Genomic DNA, 16559 nt, shown 5'->3' on the forward strand with positions numbered 1-16559 from the left:
TGAAGAGTTAGGTCATCATCTATGAAGGGACAATAGCATATATGGAAAGGGATGTTGACATATGGGACTTGGGGTATCTTGAAAGAAACTATAAGCCCTGGGAAGTGACTGCTGGGGGAAGTCTTATGTCCTGGAGCTTCTAGCCTTTGTGAGTTTGACACGGCTTTGAGGAAATCATAGGGTCATTTTGCTCCATGTTGTTCTTGAGTCACTTTCTGTCGAGCTTATACAGCCTCAGCTACAGCCAACTCCTGGGAATGGTGCCATTCTGGCTGTTAAGGTCCAGGAGTTTGCAGCATCTGGGACAATTGAAGCCTTTTCTTTGGCATCAAGAGGATCGGGACAGTCTGAGGGGAAGAGCCTTTCTTTTGCTTTACTAACCAGTATCTCTTGGGACATCTGCTAATGTTCAGGTAAAGGCAGTGTAGAATTTATTCCTCATGAGGCCAAGGGCAACGTCAGTTCTCTCCCATCTATCTCCTGTAAGAACCTGACACCTGCTGTATTACATTCTGCCACCAGCAGAGCCTGCCTTGCTGGCACTGTGCCCAGAAGCTCTGGAGTATCAGTATGAGGAGAGATAGGTGTTGAGAAAAAGAAGGTGTCCAGCAGTGAGGTAACTAGAAGAGATCTCAACAGTGAAGCCAGGGAGCAAGTTAGCATCTGTCCATCACAAAGACAGGTGCAGAGGATGAGACAGTCCTTGCTCACCAACCCTTTTCTCAACCACACCTTGATCAGTGGGAAAAGCCTAGCAATGAATTAATTAGGGGTCTGTTGTCAGAGGTGGCTCTTTATTAAAAGCCATGGGGAGTAGTGTGAAGGCAACAGCTACTCCAACAATCCTTTAACAGAGCTGAACTCTCTGCCTGTTATGCCCTCAGGCTCTACCAGGATATCAGATCGATCAGGGTACATGGGTGTCCCTAAGATGAGGCTGGGGATGTAGGAAGATGAGGGCTTTCGTCTTCCTTCTATCATCCTTGTTCAACACCAGCTCTGACCTGTCTTCCTGACTTCAACACTTGCTTTCTACCAGCCTTAAGGCCCTGCAGGTCTTAGTGATATCTGGATTATAATAATACTTCCTCCTAAGATCTCCCAGTCCACTGGGACCAGTGGTCATCTCTACGAATGTTTCTATTGCCAGGGTCTGTCGATCTATGGCAAGAAGAATGAGGTGAGACAAGAAATCTTATTCCTTCTCTGTTTTGTTTTTAGAGATGGGCAGGGACCTGTGATAATGAAAGCACAACCGTTAAGACCCCAACTTTCTGCCCATGGCTCTGTGACTCTGGGGGATGTCACCTCACCTCTTCATGCCTTCCATTTCTCATTTATATCATGAGGAAATTGGAGACGCCAACCACAGAAAGTTGTAAACACCGAAAAGATGTGTGTAAGACATTTAATGTGATAAAAAAAAATGGGCACTAAATGCAAACTGTACTAACTTGGGTCCACCCTGCTAGTCTCAAAAGATGGACCCAGACTTTGGCTAGCAAGCAGTACAGGAGCTGGTGAGGTATACAGCAGTACCAAGCCTGGAAAAGCATAGAGATGGATACATCCTAGTCTCTTCTCTGGGTCCTTAATCTGAGGAGACAACTACCTGTAGTCACACATGTAACTTTACTAGGAGACACTCCAGCAACTGTGGGGCTGAAAGGTCAGTATAAGAGGTGGTGGCGTTTGGGTTAAATCACCAAGGAGGATTAGGATCCTGAAATTAAAACAAATTGTAAAAATAAAGGTCCAAAGACAGAAAAGCTGGGAATAGAATTGGAAAGGGTTTTGAAGGCCATGTTAGCTAGAGTCAGGTGACAAACTAGGGAGTCATTTCTATCAGTTGGAACAATTAATAATGGGATGTGTAGGGTGTGGGGGGGCGTGTGTGTGGTGTGGGGATGTTGGGTGTATGAGTATGCTGTGTAGGGAGGTAGAGTGGGTGTGAGGGAGATGAGTGTGTGTGGCTGGTGAGTGTGTTGTGTGTGGTATGTGTGTTATGTGTGTGTGGAGGTGTGAGTGTGTAGGGTGTGTGTGTGGTATGTGTGTTGTGTGTGTATATTGTGAGGAGGTATGTGTGTGCATTGCGTGTTGTGTGTATTGTGTGGTAGGGGGATGTGAGTGTGTGTGATGTGTATGTGTGGTGTGAGGGGAGGTGTGAGTGTATGTGGTGTATGTGTATGTGGTGTGTGTGTGTTGTGTGGATGTATGTGTGTACCATTGTGTGTTGTGTGCATTGTGTGGGGGGAGGTGTGAGTGTGTGTGGAGTGTGGGGCTTGTATATAGAGGGGTGTATGTAGTGTTTGCTGTGTGTGTGTGTGTGTGTGTGTGTGTGTGTGTGTGTGTAGGTGTGTGTTTGGGATGTATGTATATGTTTTGTGCATGGGAGCTATGAGTGTGTGTGGTGTGGTGTGTGTGTGTGTGTGTAGGTGTGTGGGGTATGTATGTGTGTGTGTGGTTTCTTTCAATATCCCTGAAGTGATGTACACTCATCATTTTTTTAAAATTATGAGGCTGAGATAAGCAAGAGAAAGAAAATTACAAGCATCTGAAATTTAAGGATTTTTGCATACAGAAAAGGGAGGATCAAATACATGTTTTAAGAAGATTAATCTGGAAGTGTTGGGTAGAATAGATTAGAGTATGAATATGCTGGAGGCAAGGAGACTTCTCAGGTTATTGCAGCTGCAGAGATAAGAGGCAGTAAAAGCCCAGACCTAGTAGTTAGCAAAGAGAAGAGACATACAGCATGTGAATATAGTCTCCATTTCTCTTTGTTACTGCACTTTTCTGTGCCATGGTGTATGCACTCCAGGTATATTGTTTTAAGATTTCTCCTTTTAAATTATCAGGTAGTCATCCTGCGTCCAGACACAGGTGCTTGGTAAGATCATGGTGCCCAGAGCCCCAGACTTCCATACTGAAGCTCAAAGGTCACCCTCAGTAGTAAAGAGAGCATATTACTATTTCAGATTGTCCAAGGCAGGGCAATTACAGACTATTGAAAAGAATGTGTTAATTTGAGAGATTAATAATCCTTTTTAAGTTCCCTATCCTTTGCTCGTTTTTAAAACTACAGATAACCTTCTTGCCACCATAAAGGAGACCGCCATGTGACCCTTCCCTGAGACAGCTCTCCAGAGGTCCTCAGCCATGTAGTTTCTTTCTAGTCCAAGTAAAGGCAGCCCCTTTTGATTGTCTTGAAGGAAACCAAGGCCCCACAGAGAAGCAGAGTGGAGGAGAGTTTCAGTACCAGCCCCAGCTAGCTTCAGGTTCCACGCTGCCACTTTGAAGCTGCCATCAGCTCTACACACTTAACATTTCTTCCTCGTAAAATGAGAGGAGGCTACCTCATGGAGTTTGGGAGATTATTCATGTCCACACCCCAAGTCTTTTATACTTGGGTGAGATAGGATAGATACAAATAAATGGGTTTAAATTAATAAAGAGAGAAAGCTGTTCCAAAGCATGCATGCATATATATATATACACACACACACACACACACACACACACACACACACACACGTGGAAGTTGTCCTATTCCTTTGGGGAGAGGAAGCTAGTCTCTCCCAATATGCCTACTCCTAACCCTGCTACCATGTGAACACCTGCTGAGGAAGTTGCCCTGCCCTCCACATGGCCCCAGAGTCACTCCTTGACCAAACTGCCTAGGCATCTCCAAGAAAAGAATCCGTGTATGTATGGCACTGTAAACAGAGATTATTGCATGAGCTTTGGGTAAACAAAGACTCTTTGGTCTTGGCAGAGTTCCTCATTACTCTTTATTAATTCCTTCTCTCTCCCTCTTTATCCCTCCCAACTCTGTGCACTGTGTGAATTATAACTTTGCCTCTGCATAATGTGATTTCATCTGCGGCTGCTTAATGCTTCGGCTAACTCTTGCTGTGTTTATCTGAATTTTTCCCAGAACACTATAGTGTTTCCCCTGCCTGACAGCTTCTCTTGTTTCTGGATCCTTAGACTGCCCAATCCTAGAGATACAGCTTAAGGTACAGGGCTGGGCCCTTAGAGCCACCCCTTGCTGGACTTTGCCTTGGCCCTTTCTGATCTTTGTAGTTCAAACCCATCCTAACAGGGTAGAGCCGAAGATACAGATTCTTTTTACTTCTAGGTCTCAATGTCACTTTCCCACAAGCAGTCCAGGGGAAGGCCCCAGGATGGAAACCTCAGTGCTTCTAGGAGGTGAGATCTGAGTTTAGCCATCGAATGGTGAGAGGAAAGCCCACATTTTATTCTGGAAGTGAGTGGCATGTATCAGTGACTGCTGGGCTACCCTCCCTTTACCCAAGAGGAAAAAAGAAAACCAAGTTTAGACCAAAATCCTGGCCTCTGGTGCTCTACTCAGCCCCCAGACACTTTATCCAGTCTTGCCTTCACCCCATCCTTACACACTAGAGGGTTCAGTAAATGTTTGTCCTCTACCTTATATGCCAAGCTGTTAATTCTTACATTGTTCCAAGATGCCAGAGTCTAAAGAACTCTTCTCTGCATCCTAGGCCTGTCATAGGCCGATCCCCACTCCCCAAATCCAGATGCTTCTAGTCCTGTGAACCCTTCTGCTATGTCCTCTGTTCTCCATTGAATATCTAGGGAAGTTTATAACATAAACAGAAATAAAAATAATTATGTCAGAAAATGTCAGTCTCTACTGTAAAAGCCTTTCCGATTGACTTACAACTGTAGGGACCAGTGCTGGGAGTATGTGTGTAAGCATCATCTTAGCTCATCACATCTGAGTTTCCTCCTTCTTCATAGACAAGAGGGATCCTTCACCCCATCTCCCCCTTCCTCTTTTTTGTTGGCTCAAGTGTAACCCACAGGTATCCCTTACCAATTATCAAAATATTGGGTGCTAGACTCCCAACTGTCCATCAGAGAGCCTCAGCCCACTGAGCTTTGACTATGCACACTCTGTTACCTTTCCAGAGCTCTGAGGACAGAGCTGAGACCTGCAAGATACCTTGGGAGCTGCTACTATTCCCCCCACCCCCGTGTGTGAGGGTGTGAGTGTGTGTGTGTGTGTGTGTGTGTGTGTGTGTGTGTGTGTGTGTGTGTGTGAGAGAGAGAGAGAGAGAGAAAGAGAGAGAGAGAGAGAGAGAGAGAGAGAGAGAGAGAGATCTGAGAGACAAAATTTACCAAAGATTTCAAGCTATAAATAATTCGGGTCATGAAGTCCTACAAAAATAAACTTCAGCTTGAATTCTCTCTCACAGCAGTAAAGGCACAGCTTCAGAAATGCACTCATTAGCTCACCAGAGTTCAGTGAGAGTAGTGCCAGACACTCCATCTTCCTCTCTAAAGATCAGAATGTGCATATGTGTGCCACATATGCACACAAGCACTACCTGTTAGATACACACAACACACATGATGTACCTAACACATACATATACCACACATTACACACAGACATAACACATGGATACATAACACAGGCACACATAGAGGCATATACATCACATACAAAGCATGCATATAACATATTACACAATACATATACATATCACACTCCAAACACAAATAGATGATATACATACATACATACATACATCACACAGAGATATGTTACACAGAGATAGAAAGATACACACATCAAATACACATATTTTATACCACATCCACACATACAAATATGTGACATATATCACACGGAGCTACATACATACACCATGCTACATATCAAACATCAAACATGCCACTTATGCACATACTCACAGTTACAGATAGCACACATGTACACACATCACCACCACCATACCATATGCATGCAAATCCAGAGTTCTGAGCCAGAGCCATCCAGTAATAACCCTAGGACAGAAGATGCTGGGAGTCTGCTCAAGTTACAGGCCTCAGTCACTTCACATCCCAACTCTCATTCTTTCTTAAGTGCTGGGGTACAAAAAACAGATTTTTAAAAGATCTAGGTCCAACCCCAGTGAGATGCCTTCAGGTTTGTCGCATATTCCATATTTTCCAACAGATGCAATTCCTACCCTAGATCTTTGTTTAGGCCTCATCTCCTCCAGGAAGCCTCTCCTCCGGGCCTCCCTCAAGTCAGATGGCCACCCCCATTCTGAATACTGCTGACTTTGTGGAAATCGCCTCTCTTGAGGCTAACTCTTGAGTTTGTGAAGATGGCTTGTGCTGTTCCTGTTTCCATCCTGAGCTCTCTGAAGCTGTACTGTATCATTTATCAGTGTCCTCCGTTTCCTAGTGCAGCCTGGCTCATGGAAGGCATGTAATAAATAAATAGGGGACAGTACTGAAAATCTTAGCTAATAACTCTTTTCATTTCCACAATATCCTTTTTGTGCTGAGAGAGAAGAATAGCCACCCTCATCTGGCAGCTATAAAAACTATTACATGCACAAATAAAATGACTTGTTGGAAGCCACACTTCAGTTAATGCGAAAGTTGGGATTAGACTCTGTCATCACCAGAATCTCAGACCTCAGTAATGCGTCTAAAACCCAAATTTCTCTATAGATGCCTACAAGATCCCCAATCTTCATTCTGACCAGTAGTTCTTGAAAGTCATAGTGACCATTGTTTCTGCCCCTAACAGATTGCCAAGCCTGTAGACAGACTTTATAGAGAGTTAACTAGAAAAGAAACTGATGCACAGCGTTTACAAGGACCATAGGTAAGCCAGTCAGCTGTGTGTGGTGAGTTGATTGGGACATTCAGAGAAAAGAGTTGTCACTCATTTCTGTCCAGACCCAGATGTGATTTAGAGAAAAAAAAAAAATAATGTTAATAGCTTTCTCTCCCATGCCTCTTGCCCTCCAAGAATGGACACGGAATCTCCTCTGGGCCACCATATCTCACTCCTGTCCTAGAGCCAGCTCTGTTAAACTAAATTTTAGTCCCCAAGTAAATTTTTCCAATTATGCTCTGAGTTATTTTGCCCCTTAAAAAATAGGTAACAGTCTTGCTGTGAGTGGGAGAGGTCTGAAAGGTGAGAAGGCAGGGGACTCTTGGACTCCAGGCCTTCTACCTTCTCTGCTCAGACACAATTCTCTCTTGGACCCTGTCAGGTGAAAAGCACCCCCTGACCTATGATTGGACTCCAGCTCTATGAATCCAATTACCTGTGTGATCATGTGGTCACATAACTCTCCTAGCCTCAGATTTATCATCTATAAAATGGGAATTATACCAGGATTAGCAACAGAGGAACCTGAAAGGATAGATTAGTTCATTTTTGTTATGTTTCGAGCAGTAACCAGCATATTTGAAGAGCTACACATATGATAGCTATTAACAAACTTATCAGATCAACAACACCAATCTGAAATACACCAACCATGTTGTTCCTTCAGGTAGAATTACGTCTAAATGTAAAGCAAACTGGGTATCCTGCATCGAGAATCTGGAAAGGAAACCCTAGTGTCTTGAGGCTGTTAGGTTTCTACAGTTAGGTGTCATTACAGCAAGAGATTTTTTTTACTGATGCTCCCCTCAGTGTCCTTGCATAAATTTAGGCATACTTTGTCTCTACTATAGTAAACTGAGTCTTAAGTTATATGCTTCCTGAGCCTTGAGCAACTAACACAGCCTAGTAATGTCCACATGGCCACTGAGATCATACTCACCCAGAAGAGAAGTTGCATTGCCAGAAAGCCTGCCTGGGAGGCTCAGTGTGCCTTTCCACGTTCATTTCCTCCTCTGCTTCATCTCAGCTTCTTCACTGCTGGGATACCAAGGACTTATGTGGTCTACCCTGGTTGCATTCTATAAGTGATCTATTTCAGCTTATTAGTATTTTTCTGGTCATTCAAACCTGATCCATGGAATACAATACTAAAGAAAGCTGCCACTTTGTGGGACACCACAGAAGAAGGTGAACTTTTTGCTTTCAAATCCCACTTTGGGGACTGGAGAGATGGCTCAGCAGTTAAGAACACTGGATGCTCTTGTAGAGGATGGAGGGTCATTTCCCAGAACCCACTTGACAGATTAGAACCACCTATTACTCTTCTAGCCTTTTGGGGCACTCAAAGAATGGGATTCACAGACATATATGAAGGCCCCAAATCCATGTATCCCAGGAGTTTCCTTCCAGTACCCATCTTGTTCCTGGTAGTCATGGAGGACATCTCTGTAGATCAGAGCTTCCTTGCTTGCTGCTAAGCAGTCTCTGTGTTAAATGTATGCATCCCTCAGCTGACAGGCAGGGCTCAGAGCCTTGAACCAACTGGAGATAGTTAAGAATATGATTCTCTGGGCCAGATACTAACTGGGCAGATTGCTTTTTCGCATTGCTGATAGAACACTGTCACTAAGTCTCAGAGAGACCCACACTCTGTCCACTTAGTGTGCCACCTCCAGGGGAGAGGCCTCTGCTGCTGACTAACCTACTTCAAACAACTCTGCCCTATTTCCCTCCTTCTGGTCTCTGGTCCGCTGGTTTATCTCCAGTTTCTCTGACCTTCTTTGAGTACCTTAAAGGTTCTGAAGCTTGTGGCAGATAACAGAGAGTAGAGGGGTATTTAAGGCTCTTCTGGCTTCTTGGCCAATGCTTTCCTTTCTAGGATTTGGGCAGAATGAAATTTAGCTTAGTTCAGGTGATTGCCCAGAATCTTCTGTTCTAGTTTGGTTTTCACTTTGATATTTGATATACAGACTCAATTCTGTTATTTCTGGTTCACTAAATGCTTGTGGTGGCAGATAGGGAATTAAAGCACTCATTAGGTCTCTGTTACAGTGGAAAAGTAAGGGACTAGTCATCATGGAGCAGAGCATTGTGTCTGATATACCTTGTTCTATGACTGCTCCATCTTTGCATGGTACTACCTGGTCTCCAGAACCACAGTGGGAAGGTCTGACCCATTATACTCATTCTTCCTTCTGACTTTGTATTCAGACATTGCTCTGAGGCCCCTAGCCAATCCCAGATGAGTGGGCCGGGTGGCTTTTCCAGCTGAGAAAAGGCAAATTAGCTTCCAGAGACAGCATATCCCAGGTCTGGCCTGGGGGGTAGGACTGCTTCTGCAGCTCCTGCATGAACCTAGAGCCTTGAGGAGACAGCTCTTTTTAAGAGAAGAATTGGCATGACAGTAGGGAAAATGCCCATTGGATATGGCATTGTGCTGACTGAGACAAGAGCCAAAGTCAGAGTACTCTATGACATGGAGACAAAATTGAGCCAAGTCAACAGGAAGTCATCATCTCTTTCCCCTGCCCCAACAACTTCTGTGACTAAAAGCTGATATATATATATATATATATATATATATATATATATATATATATATATATATATATATATTTTGTCCTTTTGCTTAAATCTCTGGGGTTGAAAGTAGATGTTGCATCCCTGTAATATCATGATTGATTCAGTACTTTCCTCAATCCTATAAAAATAAATGCTCATCCCACCTCTGGGAAGGAAGAGCTTTACTAACAGTTGTCAAAGCAACTGTCTTTAATGCAGATGGTACTAAGGTGATAGAAAAGGGGTAAGGGTAGAGCTTAAGGGAAAGAAGATTAAACCCAAAGGGGAAGGACCATGAATAATAATCACTAAAAGAGTACTCTCAGTTCCACTGAACTAACCCTTGCAGTGTCAAGCTAGAGCCCCCAGTTCACCTGCTAAAGCACTGGGAGCATGGTCTCCCAGGTCAGACCCTAATCCAGTTCTTGTCCTTGAGATCCAGGTATAGAGCCTCAACCATTGGCTGTCTTGCCTCGATGGTCTGTTCCTCCTCACCTCCAGCCCATCTCAACAGCCCACTATAATCAATCTTAGGCCTCTTCATTGTGCCACTCTTAAGAGGTAGAAATGACCCTCCCCACCCAGCTAGACAAAACTGAATTCTCTGCTCACAATCTTCCCATGTTACTGCAATATCAGGCCTCTAAGGTGGGCCTTTGAGATAACTACATCATGCTCTCTTACCCTTAGAAGCTCTCAGAATATCAAAACTGGATGAGCAGAGGGAGGAGACAGTGAAACAAGAGACAGGGATGATGTAGAGGACAAGGCTATGCTACCTTTGCTATAGAGAATAGATCTTTAGATCTTACTAAAGAACCCAGAGTTCTCTGCCAGCTGGTTCATATTCATATTCTTTCAAAGGTGTTCCTCAAACATTCTCCTGTGTCTGTCACAGTCCGTGTCCCAGCCCCAGGCAGGTCCTCAGAGACTTACATGGAAAATAGAAAACACATATTCACCTTCACGGTGCTAATGATTCTACACATTTTGGAAGCAATTAGAGAACAATTCACACAGTAAGTCAATACATGTTAGCTAGTACATATACAATGAGCAGATCAATTGATTATAATTCTAGGATACATGTCTAGTAGAGAAAAAAGGCGCCAGTGTATGCAATTAATTATGAGGAGTTAGGGGCTTCCCAGAGCAGGCAAGACTTGAGTCACAAGGTGTGTGGAAAGAATGTGATAGAGAAGCTGGAGTAGGAGATGTGAGAAAGGGTGAATACTGATCTGGGATAGAACTGTGCATGGAGGCCATTCATACCAAGGACTCCTTGACAACAGCTCCTTTCATGAAATTCTTTCCTTAAGGACACATAGGACTCAAGCATTTTAGTCTTTTTCTCCCCCTGTGCCCACAGCCCCAGCATTCCTGGGAATCTCCCACCCAAACAGGCTGTGGTCAGGCTCAGCCACTCACTTCCCATCCCCTCCAAGTGGTTCTGAGGGTGGCAAGATTACCAGCATTATGTAATCTTGCTGCTTCTCAAATTTGACTGTGCCTTTGGTTAGGGAGATTTTAAAACAGGTGACAATGCCTAGGCCACACCCTTAAAGATTCTGATTCATGGGTCCAGCTCTGACTTTCACATTCCTTTTTTTTTTTTTTAAAAAAAAAAACTCTCAAGATACGTGTAAATATTCATCTTGGGTAGAGAAGCCTTAGGAAGATGACATTCAGGTCCTTTTTGTTTACTGACCTGGGATGGGGCAAAAGAAAAAGGAGCAGACTTCTTCTCCCTAGGTAACTTGAAAATAGAGCCAGCTGGCATCTAGGGACAGAAAGATTTCTGAGACCGGAAATCTTCAGTCTTCCAATGATGACAAGACATTTGATGATCTGCATAATTGTTCACTCATTTCAGCCTTACACAGGGTACTGTATATAGAAAATTGACTCTCCAATCTAGAGTAAGTATACATATATACTCACTTGCATAGATACATCACACATTCTAAAAATGTATGTAAATGCACACAAAAACAACTGCATAGGGACCGTCAGAACCATTCATGTGCATTCAACCACAAATAAAACACTATTAGGAATCCCAGACCAAAGCTGGGCATCATGATGCATGGTGCATGCCTATAATCCCAGGATTCGAAAAGTTGAAGGTAGAGGATCATAGGTTAGAGGACAGACTAACCTCTATATAGTGAACCCCTGGCTCCAAATAAGTGAGAGAAACAAAGAAGAAAAAGGAGATGGAGAAGGGGAAGAGAGAGAAGGAGAGGAAGAAACAGGGTAGAAGGAAAGAGAGAGAACAGATCCCAGACCCTGCGCACTGAGAGTGGATGTGAATTGGATTAGAGAGCTTAATATATGTAGCACTTCTTTTCAGAGCAGTGACCTAAAGGAGTATCAACTGTCTTTTATAAGCCACTCCTCCAAGGAGAAGCAGATAGTCCATGGGAAGGCTGGGTTTCAGTACTAAGGGCAATTTCGTTTCTTTGCAGATAAGAGCTGATGGTCCCCCCCATGGTGGGGTCCAGTATGAGATGGTCTCTGTGTTCAAAGATGGGAGCCCCATCCTCCGGGACATGGCCTTCTCCATCAATCAGCTGTACCTGTATGTCATGTCTGAGAGACAGGTAAGTGCTGGCCCATATCCCTCCTTTCTAAACTCTAGAAACCTCGGATAACCTGTCATCTTTGGTTAGAAGTTGATCTACCCTAAAAGAGAGACGGTTTGCTATGCTGTGGTTCTGAGGAAGGCAGAGCCCTGTGGCATTTGCAGAGGGAAGCTGCAGGGCCAGCCTCTTCCCGGAGACTTCTCTCTAGGCCACAGCCCCTGTCTGGGTGAGTGATGAAAAGCCCTGCAAGAAAGCGCTAGACTGAGCCCCGCAGTATGGTGTGATTAGGAGGTAGATTTACTGCTCCTGGACCCACAGAGTTGGCTGTTCATGAGAGCCAAAGAGGTGTAAATAATCTAGGCTTCCAGGCTGGGCTGGCTCCTGGGAGACAGGACTGAGATGGGGCCCTGGAAGGAGATCAGATCTTGTCCTGACTCTGAGATTACATGCAAGATGGAGCTGGACAGTTCTGGAAAGCGGAAACTATTTGCAAAGGTTGGGAATCTCACAGAAGAAGCCTCAGTCTTCTGCACAAGCAGCAATTGAGCAAGTCCTATCCTCCTAGACCCAGGGAAGAGTTATTCTTCAGCTCCTATTTTATCTACATGTGTGTGAACATAGGGAACTATGGGAAAGTCAGCAGGGACAATGGAGTTTACCAGACCCTCAGAGGAAGGAAGCCAAGCAAAGTTCTTAGCCATGGCTAGCTATTGTATCCTCTTGATCAGGAGGTAACCATGGATCTGCAGGAGCCATGGTATTATCCTTTTTCTGAGGAGGACAAAAAGAAAGTCAAGGATTCTGAGTTTGTCTCAGAGCTGATGATGCTGATACTGGGAAGACAGCTGAGATAGAGGACCTACCTATTCATTAGGTATCTCCCAGTACCTGTGTCTTTCCTCTTTCCATGAAAGTTCCTCAAAGACTCTGTGTCCTTGGTCAGCTTCACCCTTCCTTGAGTTCTGTGAGCTCTCTTTTCAAAGATAAAGAATCTGAATCAATGGATGACAGATAACGGCTGAGCAGGAATGAGGAAAGGGGGATGGGTGCATGGTGGCATTAAAGAAAGCAGTGATGCAGCTCTAACTTGAAAATTACTTCTTGAGAATAGATGACACAAATCATATGCTAATTGCATGCAAATTACATCGAGATCCTCTTGAGCCCACCTGTCTTTTCTGTCTTTATTCATGTGGCCCCTGCAGTTGAGGCATAAACAGATCCAGTGGAGAACTTAGTGGAAGTGAGGGAAGCTTTGCCAACCCAGAGTGGGTAAGGCAATCCTAGAAATAAGAAATAAGCATTGACGTACTAGCCCAATAAGATAGCCAGTAGGTCTTGGAAAAGTATTAGTAGACACATAATTATTGGGAACAAAGTACAGGGAAAATATCAGAACAAATGAGGCTTGGTTGCTACCCTTAAATTGATTACAATCTAATGAGGGAAACATCCCCAGAGATCTGCACCTTTGGATAGATTCTATAGGTACTCTGCATTTTCCTCCTATTCTTTTTTTTTTTTTTATTTTCAAGGTAGAAACTTACTTGTACTTATGGGGGATGCATTTGTATATGAGTGTGTTATGTGTGCGGAGACTAGAGACCAACCTCAGGTGTCACTCCTAAGGAGCCATCCACTTGTTTCTTAAGACAGTGTCTCTTACTAGCCTAGAACTTACCAAATACATCTGGCTGGCCCTAGGGTTTAGCTTGTCTCAGATCCCTACGACTAGGATTGTATATGTGTGTTTATCTTTTGTTCATTTGGGTTCTGGAGATCCAGCTCAGGTCCTCATATTTACACCTCTTTGGCTCCCATGAACAGCCAACTCTGTGGGTCCAGGAGCAATAAATCTACCTCCTAATCACACCATACTGCGGGGCTCCGTCTCATGTTTACATGGCACGTCTTTACTGAGTGAGCCATTCCCCCAGGCCCCAAAGAGTTATTTTTAAGTAAAGAAGGTAGATGCTTACCCTGAAAGTACAAGCACTGCATTTTAAGAACAGTTACAAGTCACCAAATCCTCCTGCGCAAAATATAACACCCCGTTGACATTGGCCAACCCACAGATGCTTCTAGAGAACCACCTACAGGCAAGAAGATGAAAGGGACAGAGAAGTGGCAACCATGGAGCCAGGTGAAAAGGCAGACACAAGGGGTGAACAGTCTATGCTTTGGTCATATTATCAGATATACTGTATGCCAATCAGATCACACCTGGCAGGACTTTCTCTTGGGTTCCCTGAGCCTATTAAAGTATAAAAACCAAGGTACACATAGCAGTGACCAATGAGAGCTAATAGTGACTGGAGAGGTAGCAGGGCAAAACCCATAAATAGTAGCACATCCTTTTCTCAGACGAGATGCCTTTTGAAAATGCATCCGGAATGTGGGCAGAAGAGGATGTAGTTCAGTGGCAGAGGAAGAGCGCTTGCCTGGCACGCTCAAGCCCTAGGACCCATTCCTAGCACTACACGAGTAGCTGAGAGGAGAGGTTGGGTCAGAAATGAGACTGTTGAGTAAGCTTCAGGGTATACAAGGAGCTCTTGGTCCATATCTGAAAGCATCAGCCCTAGCCACGTAAAGTGCCTACGTATCTTGTTTATAAATATCCCTTCCTTCCTCCTGTCTTTTGCGTCAGTTCCCCTGTTCTTGTTATAGTCAGAACCAGACATGTTGAGCAGCAGCCAGCCATGGGGAGCTGAAATGAAAATCCTTTGGGTTTAATGTCCTGGGACCGTCTCTGGTCACGTGAGATTATTAGTAGGAGTTCCCCATACCAAATGGAGTAAGGCAATCAGGAGCTTGAGTCTAAGGGAGATTTGTGGTGGAGCTCTGAAACCTGCCACCTGAGAAGCTGTAAATCATGTAGAAGAGGTAGACAGGTGACTTCAGCTGGGGTACTCCAGGGCTGAGGGCCAAGAGCAGCTTATGAGGCCCATCTGTCTGGGGCCATGGAGCAGTGAATTGACACTTAGCATGGTCTCATAAAGGACACATTTTACTGTGTGCCAGGAGTCCGGTCAGTAAGAACAAAATCAGGCAGCCTGTTTCTCTCCCGGTGTTTGCCAGTGATCTCACAGCCTTAGCTTACTCCTTTATTAATTAAAGGACATGAATCAGGTAATGAGATATTTCTAATAGTCTATGTCCTGAGTTCCATCTCACAAGTTTATAGCTGAGTTGACTTGGACAAGCACTTAATCTCAGTGTATCTCACTCAAGGAGAGTATGAGATCCGTTGAGATAACAAATAAAGCATTTCTTCTTATTCAGCATCAAGGGCCACATACTTGCTATGAGAACTCCATCTGGCCTCTTCCAGCCCTCACTCACTATATTCCCACTACTATGTGTGTAAAGGTGTGTGATTATTAGGATAAAGTTAGTGGTGTGTGACCCAGATAGCTGGCCTGGCCTGATCCAGGAGGCCCAGGTTCTGGAGCCTCTAGTCGTGACTGTAGCAACAGCTTCCTAGAGGCCTGGTTCCTTAACTCCCCCAAGGACTTAGAAAGGCAAGCTTCCAAGACAGAGAGGGTAGTCTAATTCCAGCATCTCCCAGATCTTAGCAAGATTTAGCAAAGTTCTGGGCTGGGACATTTAAAAATAATATTGGCAATAAATGTATTTTTATTATTGCTACATCAATAGTATAAGATTGTCTTTGTTGATACTTTAATCTGCATTTTCCTATGTTTTTCGCATTATTCTTTGCCTATACATCTTGAACATTTTTTTGTACTGTCAAGTCCTTAAGAATAACCTTGGGCTTCTGGTAATTTTTCTTTGGTGTTTTCTATTTGGCTTTTAAAGTGTCTATATCTGGAATGAGAAATGATACCTTTTTGTCAATTATTTGGTGAATTTTGTTTGGTTGTTTCCCTTTTCATTTAACTATCTATGATTTTGGGGGTCATTTATTCTAATACAGTGATTCTCAATTCATGGGTTGTGACTCTTTTGGGTGTAAAACAACCCTTTCACAGGGATCGCCCAAGACCATCGAACACACAGATATTTACGTTATGATTTCTAACAGTAGTAAAATTATAGTTATGAGGTAGCAACAAAAACGATTTTATGGTTGGGGTCACCACAACATGAGGAACTGTATTAACGGGTGGCACTGTTAGGAAGAAGGTTGAGAACCATGTTCTAATAGATGTAATGGCCATAATTAGGTTACTCGCCAAGTGTTTCTTCTACTACTGAAGGAATTTGTTGAAACATACATTAATAATTTTCTAAATTATTTTTCTGCAGAACTTCATTATAATTTGAATTTTACGTTCTCAGTTTTTGGAACATATTTGACACATAAATCAGTTTTCATGTTTTCGTACAAATACTGTGCTCAATAGCAGCCTAGGTAGGCTTGACATTAGACCATAAGATCCTCCTAAAGGAAAAAATAGATGCAGCCAAGTGTTCCTATATCATCTTCCCCGAACCACGATCACTATACAGAGAGATGGAATGTGTCAATCAGTAAGGATGTTCATTGGTCAGGGCAGTTTATCTGTTTTCTGTTACTGTAATAAAAACTATCTGAGATTAGGTAACTTTCAAATTAAAGAGGTTTGTGGGCCAGTGTCAGAACAGTATGGGCCAATCCCTAGTGGGGTTTACTTGTGTCACAACATTATAGGTAACATCAATGACATGAACATGCTTCAGAAAGGGAGATCACATAATACGACCAGAAGCCACAGAGGCATGGG

General features: G+C 43.6%; 1 protein-coding gene across 1 annotated transcript in view; it reads left to right on the plus strand.

Moving 5' to 3' along the window:
- Positions 1-16559, plus strand: part of Plxna2 (plexin A2) — a 191640-nt gene that overhangs the window by 78708 nt on the left and 96373 nt on the right. Inside the window, exon 4 of the mRNA XM_034512965.2 lies at positions 11716-11850. Coding sequence (XP_034368856.1) covers positions 11716-11850 — 135 coding nt within the window. The remainder of the gene's footprint in view (positions 1-11715; positions 11851-16559) is intronic.

The sequence above is a fragment of the Arvicanthis niloticus genome, chromosome 10, assembly GCF_011762505.2.
Source record: "Arvicanthis niloticus isolate mArvNil1 chromosome 10, mArvNil1.pat.X, whole genome shotgun sequence".
Taxonomy (NCBI): Eukaryota; Metazoa; Chordata; class Mammalia; order Rodentia; family Muridae; genus Arvicanthis; species Arvicanthis niloticus.